General features: G+C 37.7%; 1 protein-coding gene across 1 annotated transcript; it reads left to right on the forward strand.

The window, feature by feature from the left end:
* Positions 1–10: 10 nt before the first annotated feature.
* Positions 11–13,074, forward strand: LOC106178841 (xaa-Pro dipeptidase). Its single transcript, XM_087011256.1, has 16 exons — positions 11–61; positions 327–510; positions 1,068–1,195; positions 5,756–5,819; positions 6,197–6,244; positions 6,652–6,713; positions 6,984–7,028; positions 7,351–7,426; positions 7,754–7,800; positions 8,367–8,435; positions 8,917–8,994; positions 9,397–9,545; positions 10,049–10,233; positions 10,656–10,763; positions 11,010–11,093; positions 11,764–13,074. The coding sequence occupies exons 1-16, from the start codon at positions 39–41 to the stop codon at positions 11,902–11,904; spliced, it is 1,491 nt and encodes a 496-aa protein (XP_086867382.1). The 5' UTR covers positions 11–38; the 3' UTR covers positions 11,905–13,074.
* Positions 13,075–25,006: the final 11,932 nt, after the last annotated feature.

The raw sequence follows: 25,006 nt of genomic DNA on the forward strand, positions 1-25,006 counted from the left end.
ATGGGGCTCTCTTGGATACAAATCATGTGACAGTGAAAATGGCGGCTGCGAATAGAGCACAGTATGTTCCTCATTTACAAGGATTTATCGGCCAATCTTATTTTACTTGCTTATCTGGATTGTGTTACGCTCGCGTAAACTTACTCACAACCTGGTATATGTTTTGAAGTAGAATGGTTCCCCCTTGATTAGCGGTTTTTTTAAACTTTCTTAATTTTCTTTCAATATTTTTGCGATTTTTTATATTTTATTTAATTTTCAAGTGACATTGAACCTGTGAAGACTGAAATGGCGATTTTTAATTACACATTAAATTTTGCTTTCAGACCTGCATTTTGCCTTGGGGAACACACCTTAAGTGTGCCTATGGAGCTCCATAAGGAGAACAGGAAACGGTTGTGTGAGCGGCTCCGAGCTAACAAGAACGTGCCAAAGAACTCAGTGGTGGTGATGCAGGGAGGGGAAAGTGCAACACAGTACTGTTCTGATACGGAACTGCTCTTCAGACAGGTGTGTGTAGTACCCTGAATATCAAAGAGTAATTAATGCAAATCTTCAGACAGGTGCGTGTGGTGCCCTGATTATCAAAGAGTAATTAATGTAAATCGTTAGACAGGATTGTGTGCAGTGTTTGCCTCTTACTCTTAGGAAAATTAGTTGCTGGACCAAAGGTCCAGCCATCTTGAAAAGTAGCTGGACAGACTGTCTGACAGGTGGGAAAACTTCTCCGCCCATTCTGAAAGTTGTCTGCAGTCCAGCCTTAATTTCTAACACTGATTGTGTGTGTGTGTGTGTGTGTGTGTGTGGTACCTTGAATATCAGAGAGCAGTGCAACTCTTTGGGATTGTGTGGTACCCTGAATATGAAAGGTTAATAGAAACCTTAACTTGGCTTAAGGCAGGTGTACAGTATGTGGTGCCCTGAGTATGAAGTTTAATGGAAATCTTCAGACAGGTACGTATGTTATTAGTGATTGCTGGAAACTTAGAGTTCATCTCAAGAACCAAAAATTGAAAATTAAAATTCACAAATCCAAAAATCATATTTGTATATTTTCTCCCCTGCAGGAGTCCTATTTTCAGTGGATGTTTGGTGTAGCAGAACCTGATTCCTATGGTGCAATTGATGTAGACACAGGAGTGGGGATTTTGTTCATACCAAAGTTACCTGAAAGCTATGCAACTTGGATGGGAAAGTAAGTTCACTTCAGGACAATCTTAGGCAAGAAATGGACTGTAATATATCTTTCAATAAAGAAATCCTTAAGCAAAGTTAGAAAATGTAGTATAGGTGGCACCAGGTTGCAAGATAACCACTCTGCTAGGATTTGAAGTTCAAGGAGCTAAAGAACAGACTTGTAAAGAGAATGAAGCAGTCACTTTGAGTGTCAGTAATACAGATGTAGTTGAGGTACAGGTTTTTTTCTTCAGTCAATAGCACATTATAAACCTTATTCCTTGAAGAAGGTGAACAGACACAGACTGAATTATTTGAGGAGACATTGCTCCGATTTTAGCTTGTGGTTGAAGAAAGTTACATAGTAACTGTCATAAAGTGGTATAATGTTGCTTTGTGTCTTCACTTTAAAAGAAACAGGAATTCCTGTGTACAATGTTTGGGAGGAAAGAATGAAGTTGTGTTTGTTGGTTAGAAATATAAAAGAAATACTGCACACACAAAAAGGGTTAAAATCATTTTTATGTACAGACACAGATGTGTCTGTACATATAGCCAATATCTGCGTCTGTCGTCGCCGTCGTCGCCGTCGTGCACTTTCACCGATAACACGATAAGTGAAGAACCGTTTTTTCTTTTGGCTTGAAACCTGCAGAACTGATGAATATTCATAATACGCAGGTCGAGTTCGAAAATCAGCATGATGGGGTGACTTGTAGGGAAGTTATGCTGTTTTTTCACTTTTTTCAGCATATATGCAGCACCGATAACACTTTTTGGCTTGAAACTTACAAAACTGATGAATATGCATAATCCGCAGGTCAAGTTCGAAAATCAGCATGATCAGGCCAGTTTTAGGGGAGTTATGCTGTTTTTTCACTTTTTTCAACATATATGCAACACTGATAACACAATATAAGAAAAACAGATTGGCCAATTGTCATTATACTCACAGGAGTGGTCAATCTTACTAAAACGCAGGTAGAGTTCAAAAATCAGCATAATTGGGCCATTATTTTAGAAGTTGTGCTGTTTTTTCACATTTCCTCTTGATTCAATTCTTAGGCATGTTAACAATCTCATTATTTAACTAATAAGATACGTAAAAGTGTTTGTTTGATATTTCCTGCATCTTTACAACATTGTTAGTTGATTATGTAAAAATGATGGTAAACTTGTTATCGTGTATTGTGTAATAAAGTGTCAAAAATGGAAATAAACTCATATCATTGCAGTTTGTTAGATTCAATCATCCACTATGTTCAGAATCTCAGAATGGAGGGAATTGGACATTTAACACTGTTCTATTGATATTTTTCCCATCTCATCAATTTTCTTAGTTGGTCATATAAAAATGGCAGTAAACTGTTTATTTTGCTTTATGTTAAAAAAAGTGTTATCCCGCCGCGTAATTACTGGCAGCGCGAGCCAGTTACTTATAGTAACTTATAGTAACTGGCTCGCGCTGCCAGTAATTACGCCGCGGGACATTAAGGGCAAAGAGCGTGATCATAAGACATACCGCGAATAGAAAATAGAATTTAGAAAATAGACATTGCATGTGAACGAAGCCTTACTGTTCTCAAACTTACAGGAAAGAAACATGGGTCTAAAATACAGCTTCAGTAGACAATGCAGTCTGTTTGGTAATTTTTTCTGGCAATTAAACAGTTTTTTGTGATAATTTAATTTTTCACTTATTGGCATTTTCAAGGTGTGACTTTGAAGTTCCATGATCCTGAAGACCTTTGCTTGTCACGTTTTCTAAATGTCCATGTTACTAATATTCTATTATTAAAAATTGATGGTCATCATGTTGTTAAACATTATGTAATGTTGCATCAAAATTTGAAGAAACCCCTATTTTGGGCACTGCTCCCATGATGACCATTTAAGGAAAATCATGTCACTTAGGCTTCGTTCACATGCAATGTCTATTTTCTAAATTCTATTTTCTATTCGCGCTATCTTATGATCACGGTCTGTGCCCTGAATATCCCGCCGCGTAATTACTGGCAGCACGAGCCAGTTACTTATAGTAACTTATAGTAACTGGCTCGCGCTGCCAGTAATTACGCCGCGGGACATTAAGGGCACAGAGTGTGATCATTAGACATACCGCGAATAGAAAATAGAATTTAGAAAATAGACATTGCATGTGAACGAAGCCTTACTGTTCTCAAACTTACAGGAAAGAAACATGGGTCTAAAATACAGCTTCAGTAGACAATGCAGTCTGTTTGGTAATTTTTTCTGGCAATTAAACAGTTTTTTGTGATAATTTAATTTTTCACTTATTGGCATTTTCAAGGTGTGACTTTGAAGTTCCATGATCCTGAAGACCTTTGCTTGTCACATTTTCTGAATGTCCATGTTACTAATATTCTATTATTAAAAATTGATGGTCATTATGCTGTTAAGCATTATGTAATGTTGCATCAAAATAGAAGAAAGGACAATTTTTGGTGCTGCTGCCATGATGACCTTTATGGGAAAACCGTGTTACTTATGACTGTCAAACCTTTAAAAAAGGAACACTGGACTAAAATGCAGCCTGAGTTGGAAAAGCAGGCTTATTGGCTTCTTTTTCTGGAAGTTATACATTTGAGTGAAATATTTATTATCTCTTTGGCATATTCATTGTGGGACTCGGAGCTCCCATAGACATGAAGTCGAATGGTAATCAAATTTTCTACATGTCCATGCTATTTATAGTCAATAATCAAAAATTGGTGATAATTATTCTGTAATTTATTATGTAATGGTACACAAAAATTGACAACAATTTTTTTGCACTGCTACTGCAAACATTATGAAAAGAAAACTGTGTAACTTATTATTATTTTTAACTTACAAGTATGATTTTTAGGATAGTCATGTAGTTCAAATTAGAAAGCCAGGTCAATTGGGTTATCATTTATTATTGAATTTATGCAATTTTGTGTGAAAATTTCATTTTTCTCATTCTGGCACTTTCTAAGTATAAACTTGAATTTTGATGGGCCTGAAGCCTTATGCTTTTACTTTTGTTGGTGTTACCTGTTGTGCATAATTAAAATTTGATGTTGACTGTGCAGTTAAACATAATGTATTATTGCATCAGATTTGGTAGTCACCTATTTTGTGCATTATTGTTTTGTGCTTTTCTTAAGATGTGACTTATGGGCCTGAAAGACCTTTGAGAGGGTCAGTCTATAAATTTCCCTTGGGTATCACTTTGCTAAGTTATAAAATCATTTGCCTAATTAATAGGCCATTAAATGAGATTACATAAAGCACACTTGTTGATATTTCCCTGTAAACTGCCAAAGGTTAAGCTCTCTGCTAGATAAATAATAAGGAAGCAGTGATAATTATACAGGTAAATTATGCAGGTAATTATATATATATATATATATATATATATATATATATATATATCAAACTTGAAGATTAAAAGTTTGAATAGCAGCTTCATTGGAATTATATTTACCTCAGGCTCTGCCAAGGAGGTTATAGTTTGTCTGTCATCAACATAACTCAAAAGTTATGGACCGATTTTGCTGAAATTTTCAGGAACTAACAGAAGTGGGCCAAAGAGGACAATGATTAGTTTTTGGTGGTGGTCTGGCTCAATAATCAATCAATAATAATCAACAATTGCTGCCTTGGCAGAGGTCTGCACTCTCGGAGTGCTTTTCTAGTTTTGTTATGTTTCCTTTATAATTTTTTCTCAAACACTGCATTTGTGACTTTTAACTCTCATCCACCTGAGGCTCTGCACATTTTCTGTATTTCCACATAAGCAGTTGTTTTTTATGTCTTTAAATAAACATATAATGTAATAAAATGTAATATTATTTTATGCACTATCATCATTTTTCAAATATTGAGACTTTCATCATGTGACCTTAGTCTCTCATGGTCCTGAAACTGTAATCTTATTTAAGGGGTGGATTGAGACCATCTTCTCGGTCTTCTGGAAGACAGGTTATTAAGTTTATATTGACTGGTATCTTTTTTTTCTGTTGGAAGACCATCAAAATGGAGGATGGATCAACATAGATACTTTGGAATACTGTCAGAAAATATCTCAGGGTCCGCTCCTGTTATTGACCATGTTACCTTGTTGTGCATGATTAAAATTCAATGTTGACTGATAGTGCTATTATAAGCATTATTTATTTTTGCATCAAAATTGACAAAATGACCTTTTTTGCATCTTTATTTTCTGTTTTTTGTCTGTACATTTGACAGCTTTGCTGCCTTGTTGACCATTTGTATTTTTTATTTAATATAATATGCACTACATGTATAAGCTACGTGATACAGGGCTAAATTTAGTTTGAGATCTGCACACTCTGTGGCGCTGCAATCAGGGGTCAGCATGAGCCACTCAGATCACATCTTTCCTCAGTACTTCTTTTGAGATTTAAAATTTTTACAGTTAAAAATATATCAGAACATTATAAAATTTTATACCCATTTCCCACAATAAAAAAATATTAGAAAATTATTACTTCTAAATTTATTTTAGGGTATTTATTTTGAAATTCAGTAAATATCGTAGAATTTTATTCAGTCATTCACGTATTTTCAGGATCCATCCACCTGAGCACTTTAAAGACAAATATGGCGTTGATAAAGTAAAGTTTGTTGAAGATGTAAGTAACAGAAGACCAACCAAAGACTTTGAAAAATAACCCAACCTTAAGAGTGGCAGCTACTAATACAAAGGATTTGCTTAAATATAAACAGAAGAAAGTTGTGTTGGACTGACTGTCCATTTGTAAATTCAAAATGGTGTTGTAGATGGTTCTTCTGACTGACTGAACACAATATTCTATCAGTCCTTGAAATATTTGTTAGTCGCAACTGGTAGGGTCAACTGTTTTAGTAGTGTCTGAAGTAATGATTTAACTTACATATTTTAATGGTATATCAGTTAACAAAGTATGTACTGTTTCTCAATTAATGCTTCACATTACCTTCTGATGTAGTTAATTGTTATAAGTTGTATTTTTGTATTGTAAATTTGCAGATTGCTACTGTTCTGAAGAATATGAATCCATCAAAACTACTCATTTTGGTAGGGAATGTTCATAAATATATTAATATCTACACTTTAAGATACATATCAAGTCAACTTTTTGCCACAAAAGCCAACCAAATGCCAGTGTATAGTTTCAAGTAGTATAACTAAGAGAATTACCAAAAGACATTGTTTAATTTTACCTGATGATGTTTGAACGAATTTTTCTGCTGGCATCCTATGCTGTATGGAAAAGTAGGTTTAAAAATTTTTGTCTCTTAATTCACATAAAAATGAAGTGTTTCAGGATTATAAGGACTATGAATTTAATAGGTCTAGAGTTAAACAGGTTTTATATCTTCAGATCTCATTTAGAAGAAACAATTATCAGGACATTTAAATGTTTTATTTTGATCTTTGAAAAAATTTTCCAAAACATTTTAATTCAGTACATTTTATTTTAGAGGGGACTTAATACTGACAGTGGCAAACATTGCAGAGAAGCAGCTTTTGATGGCATAGGGGAGTAAGTGAATTATGTTGTATATGTGTTTGGCGGCTTGGAAATACATTTTAGCATTAAAGATCTTTCATAATTACTGTCAGTACCTGTCTCCATAACCTTACTATTAGTATTATGCAGTTAACACAGCCAGCATTTGTAAACTATAGCCTTAATCTTGTATGCTCCTGTTAAAAAACATTAATTCATTCCTTATATCATTGTGTGCACAGAATTTTTCTCTGCTTTTCTGTAATTTTAACCATTTTTAATGACTACTGCCTCTTGTTACAGTTTCACTGTGGACAACAAGTTGTTGCACCCTGAGATTATGGAGTGGTAAGTGACAGAATGGCCATATATATATATATATATATATATATATATATATATATATATATATATATAATTGAGTACAAACTTGTGTTTTGATACTCAGGGTGGTTTGGTGCCTGACTATACTGAATTAAGCACCATCATGTCCCTGCAGTAACCTTCTGAAAGTGGCCAAAGCAAATTTACAGAACAATGAATTTGGCATTTCAGTATCTCCCAGCTTTCTTTTTTAACATTGTCAGACTGAGTGTACCCATTTCTGATCTAAAAATGTTACAGGGGCTTTTAGCGTTTATTTATTCATTCATTGTTTTTTTTTTTTTAGCCGAGTGATTAAAACAGACATGGAGCTGGAGGTGTTGCGTTATGTGAACAGAATCAGCAGTGAGGCTCACAAAGAGGTGATTTATTGATGTTATTTTTATTTTACTGAATACTGGATGTACTGTTTGAGTCTTTTGTTCTTATCATTGGCCAGTTTAGAAGTCAAACACACAACTCATAGGTGAGGTGTATTGTATGTGGCATCCACATGTGATTCATACTGTTACAGGGCATATGCACTATCCCAGCTTATGGCGCACAGGAATCTTGTTGTCTATGTTGACATGCAATCATCCTTAAACAGATAGCATAATTTTTCTTCCATTTATGCATATCATGTAAAAAAAAATTTACTCAACCCCCTGTGAAGGATTTTGACAAATATTTCACTTTCCCTCCTCCAGGTGATGAAGAGCATCAGGCCAGGCATGTATGAATACCAGATGGAAAGGTCAGTAAAAGTGTAGGGCTTAGGGCTCAGGGTTCACTCTTGTATGGCAGTTTTCCAGTAGCCAAGTAGCTAGATAACTCTGACCAAATGATTGGATAGTTCTAGACAATGGGCTGCAAGGCATACAACATTTGTTTAATGGAATCAGTTGCCATTTAAGCAACTATTTTAGGTTATTTACACTACTCTGTAGATTCCATCTTCAGGCTTACAGTTTTCTTAGGTGATCAGATCTTAGTGACCTAGCTATGGGCTAAGGGACCATTCCCAGACCATACCATGCTAACTATGGGACGATCTATCTCCAAGGGGATTCTTGCTAAATTGCAATCAACTTAAGCAGCTTAGATGTCTGTCAGACTACTAAAGCTGCTAGAGGGTAAATAATTATAATTGTTTATCAGCTTCAGAACATCTAAGGTGCTTAACATGAAAGTGATTTACTGAGAAATGCCTAAGAGATGGATCAATCCTGTTAGATCATTCTAGGTGTGGGAACCCAGTGATAAATGCCTAAGGTACCCCATGGCCAATACAGTCAATATAATACAATATTTCTGTTTCAGTGCATTCCAGCACTATTGTTATGTGAATGGTGGAATGAGGATTATGTCATACACGTGTATTTGTGGAAGGTAAGGATAAAGGGAAAGATTGCATTAGAATTTCTAATTTTTTTTTTTTTTTTTTTTTGAAGGTGTATTTTCCTGGAACAGTGTAGTATTACACATAAAAAAGTATTGTTTCTCTTAGAAGAAAAGGTCTATTGCCAATAAGAAAAAGAAGATACAGCAAAGTATTGGTAAAGCCATAAAATTTTAAGCTACATACTGTATAAAATATATTGAACTGAATAGATGTAATTGTTTTTTTACAAAGTAAAAGTAACAGTGATGAAACTGTAACCTTTCCTAACAATAGCCCACATAACAAATGAAGCATTCAAAGGTAGATTGGTACTTTCAAGTTCCACTGAACTGGACAGTGACAAAGTTTTTAAATTACAATGGGAATATTTCCAGCGACAAAACAAAACCCAGGCCTAATTTTCATGAGCCATGTAACCCATTACCTTCTGTTATTGTCTTTATTTTTTGCATATTTTCTGTATTTCAGCGGTTTCAACAGTTCCATTCTCCATTATGGACATGCTGGTGCCCCCAATAGCAAGAAAATCCAGGATGGAGACATGTGGTAAGTATACCTAGGGATGGAAATTCATTGATTGTATCATCATTAGCATACCTCAAGGGCATCAAGCAGAAGTAACCTTTGCACTTTGCATTTTCACAGATTGCAAGTTAAGCAAGTTTGAGAACTTTAGAAAATAGTAAGTGATGAAAGTGGTAAGAGGAGACCAAAGTATTATAAAATAAAACTTGTTACAATAAAACAGTCTGTTTGACATATTGCAGTTCACTCTACCAGGTCTGAAAATCATCGCCAGTGCTCCACACAAACTCTTGAGACCAAAACTTATTGGTTGATATCCTCAGGCTTAGTTGCCCTGAGCCTGTCTAATTCTGGGGTCAATAAGTGCATCTAATCACATTTTTCATACTCAAAATTCTGTATAATGTTTCTGCATTTTTCCAGTCTATTTGACATGGGTGCTGAATACCACTGCTACACCTCAGATATCACCTGTTCCTTCCCTGCCAACGGCAAGTTCACAGAGGACCAGAAGAAGATCTACAACGCTGTGTTCAAGGCAAGCCGTGCCGTCATGCAGGCAGTCAAGCCAGGTGAGTGAGCTGTGTGAATGGCTTAGTGTTATGTGAACTGATCTGGGAGTTGTGATTTTATAACTGAGAAAATCTTAGTTGCAAATTATGTGGGTGAGCATGGATGTGTGTACTGAAGAAAACATTGTTAGGTTACTTGGTGGCAAATAACGTGGGTGGGTGTGGGTCCATGTGTTTAAAGAACTTCTTGTTTCTTAAAATATGTGGCAAATTATACAGTTGGGTATGGGGATATTCAGGAAAATGTTCCCATAGTTAAAAGTGACATATTACTGGTATGTATGTTTGTGTGGATGCTGTTCTTAGAATCAGAGAAAGCCATGCTGTCATTAACTACAATTCTAATTGTGGTATTTTAAAACATGAACCGGGCCCAGTGTAGGGACCAATTAATTACTGTTAAATTCTACCACTAATAAACAACTGAAAGAAAAAATGTGTATTTGATAAATAAATAAATAAACTTAGAGTCAAAATAAACATTAGTTGACCCTTCACTGTAGGAGTGTCCTGGGTTGAGATGCATAAGTTGGCAGAGCGCCAGATTTTAGAGGAGCTGAAGCGACACGGCTTACTCCAGGGAGAGGTGGACCACATGATGAAGGTCCGCCTGGGAGCTGTGTTCATGCCACATGGGCTGGGACATTTCATGGGACTGGATGTGCATGACGTGGGAGGCTACCCAGAGGTGAGATTGCGTTGATTGTGGTAGTTGAGACAGTAAATTGTTGTGCCTGTCTTGATTGTGCTAGTTGTGTTTTCAGCAATTGTGTTGATGTAATTGTTATAATTATCATTCTGTTATAGAGGTAGTATTTCTTTGATACTGTTTGTCACTTGTCACTAAAGTTACAAATTTTTATTAAAATCTGCTGAAAAAATAAACTGTAAGACGTATTCTGTTTATCCTTTTAATAAGCAAAATATCCGGGCTTCACTACGTATTGTAAATAATTTGAATTTAATTATTTCTACAGTTACAATAAAATTGTCTAAGAAAGCTAAACTAGTGTAAATTGTATTTCAGCTGTAAGTTAATCTATTGATAGTTTCCCCAGAAAACAATTTGAATTAAAATTTTATGAATATCTTGTATTTTTCTGTGGCCAGGGTGTCCAGCGTATTGATGAGCCTGGCCTGAGACATCTGAGAACTGTCAGAACTCTGCAGGAAGGGATGGTCCTCACTATAGAACCAGGGGTGTATTTTATTGAACATGTTAGTATCTTGAGGATAGCAAAAATTATAGATGATAAATGATAGGGAAAATTTAAACGAACTTGGTCAAAGTAAAGTCCCATATTTTTAAAGTAATATGGACTTTTTAAAGCTTATCATTTCTTCAAAGACACATCTTAACTGCAGTTTTCAACCATGTATTTTTTAATAGGAAAATATTTTGACATCTGCATCATCTTCTAATTATTATTATTATTATTATTATTATTATTATTATTATTTTAGTTGTTGAATGGTGCTCTCAACACTCCAGCTCATGCTGTGTTTCTAGTCAGGGATGAGATAGAGAGGTTCAGAAACTTTGGAGGGGTAAGTTGATTCAGGGCTCATTCCCAATGACACTATCTGTCTACTTACACTCCATTTCCATAGATTAGATCGACCTACTTTAGATCGACCTAACTCCCTGGGGGTTCACGCTAAATAGCTGTCAGCTGGGCGGACACGAAAGTTAATTACCTCCTTACAGCTTATAGTAGGCGGGACGGACATTTAAGTCGGATTATCTGAAAGTAATCTAGTGAGACTCCCTGCGGGGATAGATCGATCTAAAATCTATGGGAATAGAGCCTTAGATCAATACAATTCCACAGGAACTCTGACTGATTGCAATCAGGTTAACTGAATGACACATCTCCTAGAGTGGAGTAGAATACAGAAAACTTGGTGATTGTACGAGTACTTTTGAAACAAGAGGAGGGGTGTTAATCTGTTAAACTGATTGCATTCAGCAAGAGTCCCCTAGGAGTTGGATCAATCTACGTAGACCAATCTCTCTCTCTCTCTCACACACACACAAACACAGACGTACCCAGAGAAAGACATAGAGAGCTCTGTTAGGGTATTTAGATATTATATGGGTAATTTATAAATCGGATTTAAATATCAAAGACACAAATGTTTTCATGAATTAAACCATTTTATGGAGGGAAAAAGAAAATGTTAAGTTGTCCAATAAATATAAACTAATTCATTCCAGGTTCGAATTGAAGATGACATTGCTGTGACCTCAGATGGGATGGAGCTGCTAACAGACGTCCCTCGCACAGTGGAGGAGATCGAGGCTTTAATGGCATCTGGCAGACGACAGGATGGTGCTGCTCAGCAAACCAAAGCCTGAAGTTTTGCTGATAACTCTTTTGTGAATTCCATAAAATGGAAACATATATTTTGAAGTTAATAACTGATGACTGACTATTATATATTTCAAAGACTATTGAAATTATCTGCTGTCTCTAAATGAAATACATATTAGGCATAATATGCCATATATTCAGTCTCTAAACCGGTATATAGATTATTACATTTGTATTTATTGGGCTGATTTCCCAAAACAGCCCTAGTTTCAGAGTTAATGCATTGGGGAAAATGGTAGAGGCATGGTGGTAATGCAGAGATAGATTTCCAGGCCCCAGTTTCACAAAAAAAAAAAAAAAAAAAAAAATTGAGTCAGTTCCTGGCTTAGTTGACTAGGATTTCCATGAGAGTGCTGTAACATAGTACCTGATAGAGTAAGATGTGTGCATGTGACTGTGCAACATTGGTAATTAAGTTTTTAGCAAGGGAACCTGGCTTACTTTTATGTATTTATTTATTTTTATTTACTTATTTATTTATTTGTTTGTTTTTTTATTTTTGTGAAACCAGGGCCATTAACTTCTGAAACTCAGAGTGCTTGTGATATGCTGAGATTTGTTCAGATATGAAACTGCTAAATCAGATGTGGTTTTCCTGTATGAAAAGTTGAAACTTACTTTTTGAAATGATCAAAAAGTCCCTTCTGGTCCGCCTGCCATAGGAATGATCAACATCCCATAATGTTGTAGGCTTGCAATGCACCTAACCTTTTTACAAAGCAAAAATGTTCATTTCCCAGACAATGTCAACTTAAATGATTTTACAATTTCAAATTCAGTGGTCTCTATCTCCATTATGGTTGTGACTCAGAATGCAAAAAAATTAAATCTGTGAATTATATCTGAATTCACTTATGGACGAACAGAGGTCAATTATTCATATTTGATATAGACTTGGGCAACGTTTTGTAACAGTTATATATTTCATTCCAGTAATTATTGGTTTTAATATGCTTCATTGTATCATAAAATTGCTATTTGCATGTTACATTTATCGCGAACAATGGCCGATTTGTTTTTTAAATTGTTAAAAAAGTTATTTTGAAATACTGTATACTGTAATATGACATGAGCAAATTAATAACACCTATGTGCAACGATGGTCTCTGTAGGGAAATCAAAGTTGATATATATATATAAAAGTGATTCTTTAAGACTGGTGTTTTTAGTTATTATCAATTTTTTGGCATTGGGAAATAACTGTTTTACACACACAGTGCGCATGTGCAACTTTTGTAACAAAAGAAGCAGACGTCAGTTGCCTAAGACGCCTCACACCCACGACTTGATCCTTTCATTTCTTAGAAAAATGTGTCAGAGCAAAGATCTATTTAAAGATGCATGTGAAGTCAATTTTTTGCCACAAAAGCCAATCAAATGCCAGCATATAACTACAAGTAGTATAACTAAGAGAATTACCAAATGGCATTGTTTAATTTTACCCTAAAATAATATTTGAACGGATTTTTCGTCTAGCATTCTATGCTGTATATCAATGGGCCAGAAAAGTAGGTCGCAAAAGTAAGTTAAACTTCTGACCAAAAATTTTTAACAAGGGAGCAGTCCAAAGCTCTTAATGGCTGATCGAGTGACTTATTCAGTTTATCCCTTGGCATTTCGAATTTATTTGAGTCATATAAGAAACTAGTAGACGGGCATGGTCTATACACAATGTATGTGTTACTGGGAATCCACGCTCCACCCTTGCTTGGTTCATGTGTACTGTACCTTTAAACTTTAACGGCTCTGTTATAACTGTGGCACTTTTTAAAGTTGAATATATTTTCTGGTTTCAAAGAGACTGCGGTTTGGGGAGTGTAGTGTATATACTGACAAATATCACATGGCACCCAAAACCAAATTGGGAAGACGGGAGCACCTCGGGGTCTGGGACAGGTACGCTATGATTATTGTTGACAGTTTCAGTGAACTCCAAAATAAAATACAGTTTCACAAATTTGTAAGAGATGTAACGATAATACGAGATATTAGGTGATGACTAATGTAGAGTCACAATAAAAAAACGCAGAGCAAAATTGCAACATGACAGTCAATAGACTTACATGTTTTTTTCAATAGACAAATGTTCCCAAGGCGATACGTAATATACTGTGCATCATGGCTTTAACACCCTAATAATGCGAGCATTTAGTGCTCTTGTCACGAATCGTTTCCACTCAGATTGCCATTTTCTGATCAATTCGTGCTACTTGAAGACGGCAGCTCAGTTCGTCACACACGGCAAGTTAATGGCTGGACTACTACCAGCCTTGCGAGGTTTGTTTTATAAGCCTGTGTGCTGAAACAGAGCTTTCAGAAAAGACCTCCGGACAAAAAACTGGTCTTTTAAAACTTAAAGAACTTAAAGACCGAATATTTTGGCTTATTTCAATTCAAGTACATCCAGGATAAATTCCTTGTACGGTAACTCTTTATCTTAAACAACAACCATTTCGCTTCATACAACGACTGTAATATATTGCTACAGTGGAGTACGTCTGATCTATCTTGATCTCTAATTTGGTATAATGGATGATAGGGGCCTACTAGTATAAATGAGGTAAGGTCCCGCCTTTTTGTTCATTAATTTATTGTTTCTTATTTATTTATTGTTTTTCAATAAATTATTTATGTACATTTTGATATAGTTTTTATCATCATTATTATTACTTTTATTTTGATAAGCTGGCCCGTCCCTATATCTGCCGATGGACCCAAAATTGCGGTGATTCTCAAGTGACAAACTATTCCATGGTTTTGTGCCCTAGCATAGCAGTTCATAGCAATATAATATTTTCCAAAAACTGCTCAGATAATAATAGAGCAGCTCAATTAGCAATTGCTGTAATTATCCAGGAAATTTTCTCTCCCGTTTCTGGTACTTCGGAAAAACGAGGACGCGTTTCAATACTTCATGCTGTCAGATAATCAGAATTACTTTGTAAGGAGTAGCATTTTACAATATTTTAGTCGTGAATGTTTATTTCCACACCAGCCGCTTAGTCAGTTTAAAATGTCATTTCTTACACGAAAATGAAAGGTTTCCTTTTTTCAAAGTGAACAGTTCATATTTCTTTTGTGTGGATGACTTATTTTTAGAAATTATTTATTTTCTCAAATTGCTTCCCTCCTGCTGAATCTGATGCAATTAACACAATAGATCCCTTAAGGCCAGTAGTAGGGTAAACTACGCTTAAAATCATGTTTTTGAGTTTTTTTTGTGTGTTCATATTAATAAAAAAAGTATCTAACGTTGGATGTAATGATTTTTTAAATTCGCACCGCAAAATGTCTTTTTGATGAGTTTTCAACTGGCACGCGCCCCAGTCAGGCTGACGACTAAGTCACGCTTCTGTTGCTAAGGGCCGTTGCCATGAGGGGGCAGAGCATAGTTAATGAGTTATAAGCCAATTACGTGTGCGGTAATAGGTCATAAGTCTTACATCAGCTTAGCAGTGAAGAAGTCAAGTACGCTATGGGGAAGAGAAAAGTTCGTGTCAAAATGCATTTCCAGAGGAAAGAAAGAAAATCAGACCTATTCATAAAATAATTAATAAATTCATGTTGGCCTAAAGTACGGTGAATGATCTGGTATTAGACGCAATCCACAGTAAAATGCCGAGGCAACTTTTACATGCTTCAAAAGCTATGAATAGATACTTTTTTACAATCGACACGCTCGTGGTTTCAAAACTCACTCACACTCTACTCTGTCATTTTATTCAAAAGCCTTCCCTCAGCCACTTTTACTGCTGATTCTTGTGCAGCTGAGCGTCTCCCCTTTATCTTAGCTGGCATTTCGAGAGATACAGCTCTGACGTAATCACTGGATTTTCCTTTGACCTGACAATTACCAAATGCTGTGAAAACAGTCCTGCAGCGTTACCTGTCAAAAACTCGTATTAACACAAGTGACGGCCACGAGCTCTCGACAGACAGTTTCATCCGATCACTTTGCCGATAACAGAGAAGTAAATCTCCCAGGAAAAATTACTCGATTGCCGAGGAAGACCCATTGAAACGTTCAAATGTAACTTCACACCTCTTAACTGCGGTTGCACGTAATCGCCTTTGTTAGCGTTTCCTTCTACATATCCTTGACACCCTACTCGACATCACTAGGCTAAGGCCCTCTCCAGAGCTGTCAATCAAAATGGCGGCACGCTTACTGGCATTTCAAAGCACCCAAACAAAATATTTTTAGATGACAAAGAGCAATAGTTCCATCTGATCGTATAACCGATAACAGGTAAATTTCTCAGCTAAGCATTTGACTAATAAGCTCTGTTAACCAACCTGTGAACGTTTTTGGATGTTTTAACAGCTTTCCAGATTGACGAGATAAGTGGATCGGTTTCAGGTATATCTCCCTATCTTTATAACCGATCGTTACGAAAATTGCACTAATTGCTGTTGAAAATGTGGACTACTGTCTGATACCAGGGGTGTTGGTGGAAATTGTTTGTTTGAAAGTTATCGTCTTTTGAAGTTAATAACCCATTGAAATATGGGGTAATTTAACGTAAAAGACGATAAAATCAAAAGTAAATAGTTTAAGACAATTCCCTGGTACCCGATTGAAGTGCTTTCAATTAGCTTTATGAGGTTGTTTGAATCACTTGAATAGCTGTCTTGGTTAAAGAGAAAATCCCAATTCCGAAAACGGCATTTTCCCACCAAATTGGCGCTATAGCGTCATCCGTTGGGCACTGCACTTAATCTCTGTCTTTAATTGGCCTTTTGGGAAGTATGTTTTAATTTTTGATAAAAACTTTTAAGCCCAAGGCATTGTTTCTATGCCTTTGGTCGTTTTACTACTAGTGGCCTTAAAGTTACTTGAAAACAAAACTCACTGAGATGAGTCACATGTTATATTAAAAAAAAGGAAAAGGTATATTACTGCTTTAAGAAAAATATTTTTAACCAAAAACTAATTTGTCACGAGGTGTCAAAATGATACTGCAGGCTATACAACTTGATATCATGTTTTTTTTAATTATCAACTTACATCAACTAGCAAAAACGCGGTCGTGATCTTCAAAGTCACCCTTCTTCTCTAATTTAATAATGTTATGAACATAAGATACTTTGCGTGTCATATCTGAAAATAACTTGAACGGAATTTCATTGTATTTGGCAGGTAGTAACAGGTAACACATCTGAGATGCAACAGTTATTATTATGTGACAGGACACATCTACGGCCATGTGAAAATATTGAAATATACAAACTGGTGCATTCAGACAAATATAAATTTATTAACTACGTACATATATGTATATGTGCACCAGGCCCGTAGCCAGGGGGGTTCGGGGGGTTCGAAAGAACCGCCCCTTTTGCTGGGAAAAGGTCCACTCTGGGTAAAATTTGATCTAGGTTCATGAAGTTTTTATGGGAAAAGGTCCACTTTTTCAGAAAAAGAACCCCCCTTTTGAAATTGCTGGCTACGGGCCTGTGCACACATCAAAATATATGTATTAACCAGTTGTAAAATAATCACAAAATAACTGGTGCGTGAAGTTATTACTGGTACTTGAATATAATCTTCCACTGAGCTAGTTTCTCTATGCCATAGGAGAACGCAAAATTAAGGCGTGACATTTTGCACATCAAATCTTTTTTCACGACAACTTAAAAGCTCGTGCTACAAAGTCATGCAAAGTTTCGTGATTAGGTTTAAGTTGTTTCTGATTAATTTTTCTCAAGTGTGAGTTTCCTACTAAAAACAGCAAGCGTCCTCATATGAAGAATTAGCAAACAGTCATAAAATGCTCTCAGCCTGAAATCTCTACGCTAGGCCATAAGGTCAGATGACACTTTTTTATGAAACGATATTTTCGTGTAGCGGACATAATTCGAGTTAAAGCAAAACTTTATCACATTTAGGGCATTCACAGACTTTTATGTACTACGAAAATTAATTTTCCTGGTGAAATGTCTTCCTGATCACCATTTTATATCTTATCTTATTGTTCAGAAGATTAAAGAAACACGCGTTACTATTTCTAACGAGTCGCGTAAAATTTACCGGCCTCTTCTCTGTTTCGAAAATATTGAAAATAAAAAATGGTTTTTATAAATAACAATTTTCGTAATGGTATTTAACACTATGTGTTGAAAATTCTAGACGTTAATTCTTTTACCAGATTTAGTTCCAGTAATTGACTGCATGACTTGAATTAACTTGTATCTTCCATGTAATGTTACTGTGAGTCCTGTGTGTCTCCAGTCATGTGAAGACAACAATCTGTTTGAAGCGTGACTGTGTCGATGGTCATCTCTTGTGCATGTGCCTCTGACGTCATCATTGTGATATCCTGTTGAGATTGATCGTCAGTGTAAGTGATACATGTAACAGCAATCTCGTCAGAGAGGTACCCACTCTCTTGTCCATGTGACAGCAAATCTTCTCGAGTTTGTTCATTGGTGAGACAAGTCTCTTGTGCCGTGATCGTTTTAACGCGCTGACGTTTTGATTGTGACGTCATCAATTTACCACATGAAACCATTCTTTTAAATTCTGTTCTATACCTACTGCCGCTGATACAATAAAGAAGGAAATTGGACGCGTGGTTCAAATAAAATAACACAATAAAAAAAGAATGTGCAATGGAAATTCTAGCACGTGCGTCTAAGCTCGTCTCCTTGTAGATGTCAATGATGCCGCACTGCATAAAGCTGTCACCTGACGTCATCAACAAAAATGCAAACGTCACAAAAAGCAACATTTTTGTCATCGATCTCTGTGAGTCTACACACCTGCCGCTTATTACAGACATTTTCAGGACAGTTTTTCTGTGCTGCTTCACTTCACGGATCAGAAGAGTATTAATTACAGGCAGCGCTGAAATAGGCAGTAGCCAGTACAAGGACAAGGAAACCCATACATTAACATATGCAAAGTAGAGGGTGGTCCCATCTGTGTGATTGACAAGTAGGTCTCGACTGTCATGGTACATATTCCAACAGAATGGTTTGTCACAGGCGGTGAAGAAAATATCAGCTAAAAAGATGGGAATGTTGATGGCTACGATAAGCAAGCTGATAGCCGCGACGTAGATGAATATTTTAGATGGGGAACAGAGGCTAGAGGATTTCATCGGATATCGCAGTTTAATCAAACGTTCTGCGCTCATGCTGACCAGAAGAACGGCGCTTATTTCAGGGGCGCAATATATAATGAAAACCGCGAATTTACACACGTACTGATTCGCTGTCATGACGCTATAATTTAACTCGTACTCCAACCAATAGAAAAACCCTCCTAACATGACAAGCAAATCCGCTACAGCCACCCCGGTTAGAAAGATGCACGTGGTGTTCTTTCGCAATGTTGGTCGTCTAAGCACACACATTGCTAGAATATTGAAGATAAGACCAGTGACGTATATTATGGGTCGGCCATAATAACGAACGCCGTTGGCAAGACAAGCCAGAGAATTTTCGGTGATCCTGCAAAGCTGAGATCCTGTCAACGCGCTGTCGTATATTATCTTCGTGCAGTTTAACAGAAAGGTTGTATTCATCAGGTTCTCATCATCTGTCATATCTCTGACGTCACTTTCGGTGTTGAACAGACGAAGCAGTGACGTCACAGCTGACGTGACCTCTGCCTCTGCTGCTCCCATATTCAGCATACCAGAGAGCCCCTCACATTCCACGGATCTTTTCTTTACATAGTAGTTTCCGCCACGAACGTATCTGTCACACTGAAAGAGAAATGATACCGTACTTCAAATATTGCCAGGCACACAGAGAAGCGTGACCAAATCTGATGACGCTGAGTAAGTGATAATTCCATAAACTAAATAGAACCATTCCCTGGACGCTGAAATCGAAGAATAACTGAACTACAATATCTAAAACAAACGAGAATAATTAAATGTTTTATGTTGACAACATGACTTTTGCAAAAAAAATCACATAAAGTAATTTTTGTAAGTGGGTTATATAATATGGTGTAGGCCAATAATGTACAGTATATCTTTGTAGTTCGTCTATTATAGACATACTACAAGGACTAAATACGACCAAATAAAGAATGGGAAATGAATTTTATACTGTCATGGTACTCCGATGTTTTGTTTGTTTTACGTGACAACAGTAGAAAATCAGTACAGTCACCAGAAAAATTCTGAGTTACTTCAGGGCCTATGATTGTTTCGACTGTTGCTGCACAATTTGCAAATACCGTTTACAGTGGCGGGTTTAGAGGTTGAGGGGGAGGGGGGGGGGGTCAGGGGGATCTACCCTAAGATCCACCAACGAAGCTTCTGCGGCTCCGTGGTAATTTCGCTGTCTTAAACACATCTATACTCTTGTGCGCGGGTTCGAATGCTAGAGTGTTTAATGCAGTATTTTTGCTAGATATGATTTCTGAAAATTGCATTTTACTATACAGGGTTACTACATAATATGGAATATTATCTTTTGGCAAGCAAATTTTCTACAAAATATTTATTTTCTCTCTAACTATTTTAAATCCAATATTGAGGTGTCACTCCATGTGTAGCCTGGTGTGTTACCTAATTACCACACAACTCTCGAAACAATTGATGCATGCAGTTGCATGTTCTGTGGTCAGAAATGTGAGGGGTGGTATTTTCGGCAATTTCTGCCCTTGTAATAAAACGCATGGGTTTGGTCAATCTTTGGAGTGTATTTAGAGAAGCAACAAAGGGGTCGCTCTGAAACTTGACAGGTACCTAAGAAAAGATATGGTTCGACAGCTGAGCAACACAGCTTACTATGGGATTCTTGCTCTCAGAGAAAATGGCCAGAAACGGACAGCCATTGCCAATCAATTCAACATTTATCAGGAACCGTTTGTAAAGTCCTCCAACGAAATGCTGTAACAGGGGCACCTACTCCAATACCTCGACCAGGGTGTCCGTGTATCACACCAAGAAGACAGGGTCGCCTTCTCCTTAGAGTGCTCCGTGCTGGTTGTACAAAGACAACCAGTGTCCTCAGAAGAGAGTGGCAGAATGTCATTCTAACGCCCGTTTCATGGTCCCCCGTGAACAAAAGATTACTACAAGCCGGATATTTTGCACGAAGACCAGTAGGAAAACCACTGTTAACAGCAGGTCATATACAGCGACGTATGCAATGGGCTGGGGACCACGTGCGTTTGCATCCAAAACACTGGAATCACGTCGTTTTCAGTGATGAGGCCAGATATGGATTTTTTAGGGTTGACGGTCGAATCCGTGTCCGCCTATGTGTACGAGAGGCATAACACAATGATTGTGTACTGCCTAGGGTGCAAGCAAGGGGTGGGAACGTCTCTGTTTGGGGAACATTTTATACCGGTGCTCAGAACCAGTTGGTTTTTCTAGGAGGCAACCTCAACCAGGATTCCTACAGAGACATTCTACAGCAAACAATGCTTCGATTTGTAAGAGTCATCTTCAGGAACAACTTTGTGTACCAAGACGACTGCGCAACGCCTCATCGAGCTCGCAGAATCACTGTTTTTCTTCAAAACCAATGGGTTCAGCAACTGCCCTGGCCTGCAAACTCCCCAGATATGAACCCAATTAAAAATCTGTGGGCGGAAGAACTCACAGAATTAATAGCTATGGTCATTGGCCGGTAAAAGTGATGAAATGGGGCAGGCAAATATCACTGCGTGGAATGATATCCCCATCCAAACTCTTAAAATCTTGTCACAGGGTATGCCATGTAGGATGAGGGCGCTGCAAGCGGCTTCTGGAGGTCATACCCGCTAGTGATGACTTTTCATGATTAACTGTAATGAGTTCTTTGACTGTGTAACATATCAGTGTCCGGAGGAGATCATTTTCTTTAATATCTTAGCTTAAAGTTAATACTGGCATCAAACTGGGGGTGTTCTTTTCTTTTGAATGACATCTTATGTCAGATTTGATATTATTGACCAAAATATCTCACAATAGAAGACTGGACATTTTTCTCACCCAATGACATACTTTTTTGATGAATCAAGCTAAAAAAATTAATTAGCACTCAAAAATGACAATGATAAAAAATATTCCATATTAAGTAGTAACCCTGTAGGTCGGCCGGTGGTGTGATATATTTATTTTAGAAACCGAAGGGTGGGTCAGCCCCCCACCCTGACCCGCCTCTAAATCCGCCACTGATTCATACAGTTCTTGGGGTTACCCCACAGTCGACATTTCAAATGGCAAAGACTACTCAAAATTTAAACCGCTAAGGTGTGAACCGCTTTGGCTTTCATCGTGCTCTATAACGTCACAGGTAAAGTCAAAATAAGTGTAATCTCAGTGTAAAACAAAATGAAACTAAAAGCATATGAAGTCATCTAACTAGGAACGTTCCGGGCAGACTTATCAATAAAAGCGACCAAACTTGAATTGATTCAGTAGCTTTCTCGCCATAACAACACCTCATGCAGTAGCGGATTTAGGGGGTTCTTGAAAAAAAGATCACACCAATTTTATTCCCTTGAAATTAGAAATTTTATTAGCTGATTCATAGTTCTAAACCGTACCAAATGGCGCCGTTTGCCCTCTCAAAGACTCCAAGAGGACCGAGGGTCGACTTCTTATCCGAGGCCTGTCATTTCTAAAAAAAATCAAACATCCTCGATCTGCTCCATTCAAATAATCCTGGATTCGACCCTGGAGAGATTGTCAATTTAATGTTTGATTATTACGTAAGATTGTCACCGAAATGGCTGACCTTTGGGTGCCTTGGAGCCATTGAAAGAGAGTAGCCCCTCCCCCCTGGACGAATTACCTGTAAGAACCCGATAAAGTGGCACGGTAAACAGTGACAGATTTAGGGGGTGTCAGTGGGGGCCTGACCCCCCCCCTTCGATATCTGAAAAAAATCACACAATGGTCTCCTCTTGAAATTAGAATTTTGACTAGCTGAATCATGGTTTAAACCATACCAAGTGCCGCCGTTCGCTCTCAAAAAATACCATTTTTCGGTCCGTTCAGGGGGCCCCGGACCCCACGCCAAGGGGGGAGGGAGGTCGACTTCGTATCGGCAGACCCCCCCCCCCCCCCCCACTCAAAAAATCCTACATCCGCCCCTGTCATAGTAAAGAATAATCTGTCTAGGAACGCACCGTGTCGGCTTCTCAAATAAGTGCTCGTTTAACAACGTTGATGATAATACCGTGTTCGCGAACTGGCGTTGCGTTGGATGAAATACATATGTACGGCTCACGGCCTATTGATTGTTATGGCCGATATATACATGTACAGCCAATCTGGCTCTCTCTGTGAGAAAGTAGAAAGTTACCATTTGATCCGCATTGTACTAACGAAGTCTCTCTGGCTCCGTGGTAACGCGGCCGACTCAGACACCGCTCGACACACGTAAGCAAGTTCGAATCCTAAGGTTTGCAGTGTGACTTTCTTTTACTCGAAATAATTTCTTAAAATTGCGTTTAATTACCATAAGAGGAAATTCGTACATAGGGAGGGTGGGCGGTTCAGCCACGGAGCAGTCGGTAGCGTGCTTGGTTACAATACCCACCAAACCATCAACAAACCAAGGTTACGTCAAGTCACGAGCTCAAATCCCAGATGACGCATGTCAGTTCACCACAACAACCAACTGGACCCGCAAGCGAAAACGAATGCAGGTTCTCGTGTGTCCAAGCAAATTACCTTTTGCATAAAAATCCGGTATAGTTTAGAAGTAGTGATCGATTTTGACAACAACTTAATGCTCGTCATTATGATATGGCCTCCATCGTCAATTATATTTCTTTTCTCTTTCCTCTTTTTAAAGTCTTTAAAATGATACTTAGGCGGGGAAGGTCAATGATCGCTATCCTTTGCCAACTACGCAACAGATCAAATTGAGTCAATACCTTACCCGACATGGCGTCATGTATGTCATACAGCCCTTTCATAAAAAGTTATCTGCTCGTCAGGATTATCAGCAAGGAAAGATTTATTCAAAAGTTACATTGCCGCTATTGCTTTGCCTACTCATACATTTTGTTTTTTTATGCCCCCCCTCCCCCCATTTGGCCTTGCTTATCAAGATTGAACACATATTCATACAGTACCCGGGGCAAACTCGCACTGAACGTTTGAAATGGCAAAGACTACTCACAACTAAAACCGCAAATTTGTGAACCGATTTGGCTCACATTGTGCTCTATCACGTCACAAGTGAAGTCAAACGTGAACTCAGTGTAAAACAAAATGAAAATAACAGCATCTGAAATAATCTAACTAGGAATGTTCCAGACAGGCTTATAAAGTGGCGACATAACTTGAATTAGTTCAGTAGCTTTCCCGTTATCGCACCACGTCATACCACCTGTTAACTGCGGTCAGTTGAAAAAAATGGTATCTTCCCCGTAAAACCCCCTTAAAACCCCCTTTACACTGGACGGCGTCCTTTCTGCGTCCTTTGTGCGACCATGAAACTGGCCAGGACGCCGTTGGACGCTCAAAGAACGCACGGTGATCGCCAAGATCGCACAAAGAACGTTCAAGCATCGCCGAGGTCGCCATGGACGCCGCGAAGTTTTGAGCATATTCAAAACAATCGCAGAGAGAACGCGATGGAGGATGGACGCTGCAAGGTCGCTCAATGGACGCAGAGAGGAAGCACAAGCATCACCGTGGTGGCAGAAAGGATACACAAGCATCGCCGCGGTCGTAGAAAGGAGGCACAATCATCGCTTTGGTTGCAGGATGAAAACTCAAAGATCGTCCAGTGTTCGGCACGTAGAATTTTTTTTTACTCTCAAACGGGGCCGTGCTAATGTATTTTTTACCAGACAGGAATTCTAAGGGCACCAGTGGTCTCATATCAGCCTCCAATTGTTTTTTCCCCTAAAATTCATGAACAGATCAATATTTTGGAGGTAATTATAAAACGAACATTTTTTACAAGATGTAGTAATTGTCAGAACTTTTTGCAGAATGCGTCATCTGAAAACGGATTCAAACATTCTATGTTGTGTCAGTCATACTTTCTCGTTTTCGGCGCCTGTCCATCCTTCTTATAAGGATAACTATGAGCATCTGGATGATTATCAGTCCATGCAGACCTTGTAGTTTAAAAAAATTTATTCCCATTCATTTGTTTTGTTTTTTGGAAATG

The sequence above is a fragment of the Lingula anatina genome, chromosome 4 (genome assembly GCF_051362555.1).
Source record: "Lingula anatina isolate TDL-2025a chromosome 4, LinAna3.0, whole genome shotgun sequence".
Taxonomy (NCBI): Eukaryota; Metazoa; Brachiopoda; class Lingulata; order Lingulida; family Lingulidae; genus Lingula; species Lingula anatina.

Coding starts and splice junctions, on each gene's coding strand:
- LOC106178841 (XM_087011256.1), top strand. CDS start 39: ATGGCGGCTGCGAATAGAGCACA. Junction 1,196..5,755: donor TATGCAACTTGGATGGGAAA/GTAAGTTCACTT, acceptor ACGTATTTTCAG/GATCCATCCACCTGAGCACT. Junction 6,245..6,651: donor CATCAAAACTACTCATTTTG/GTAGGGAATGTT, acceptor ATTTTATTTTAG/AGGGGACTTAATACTGACAG.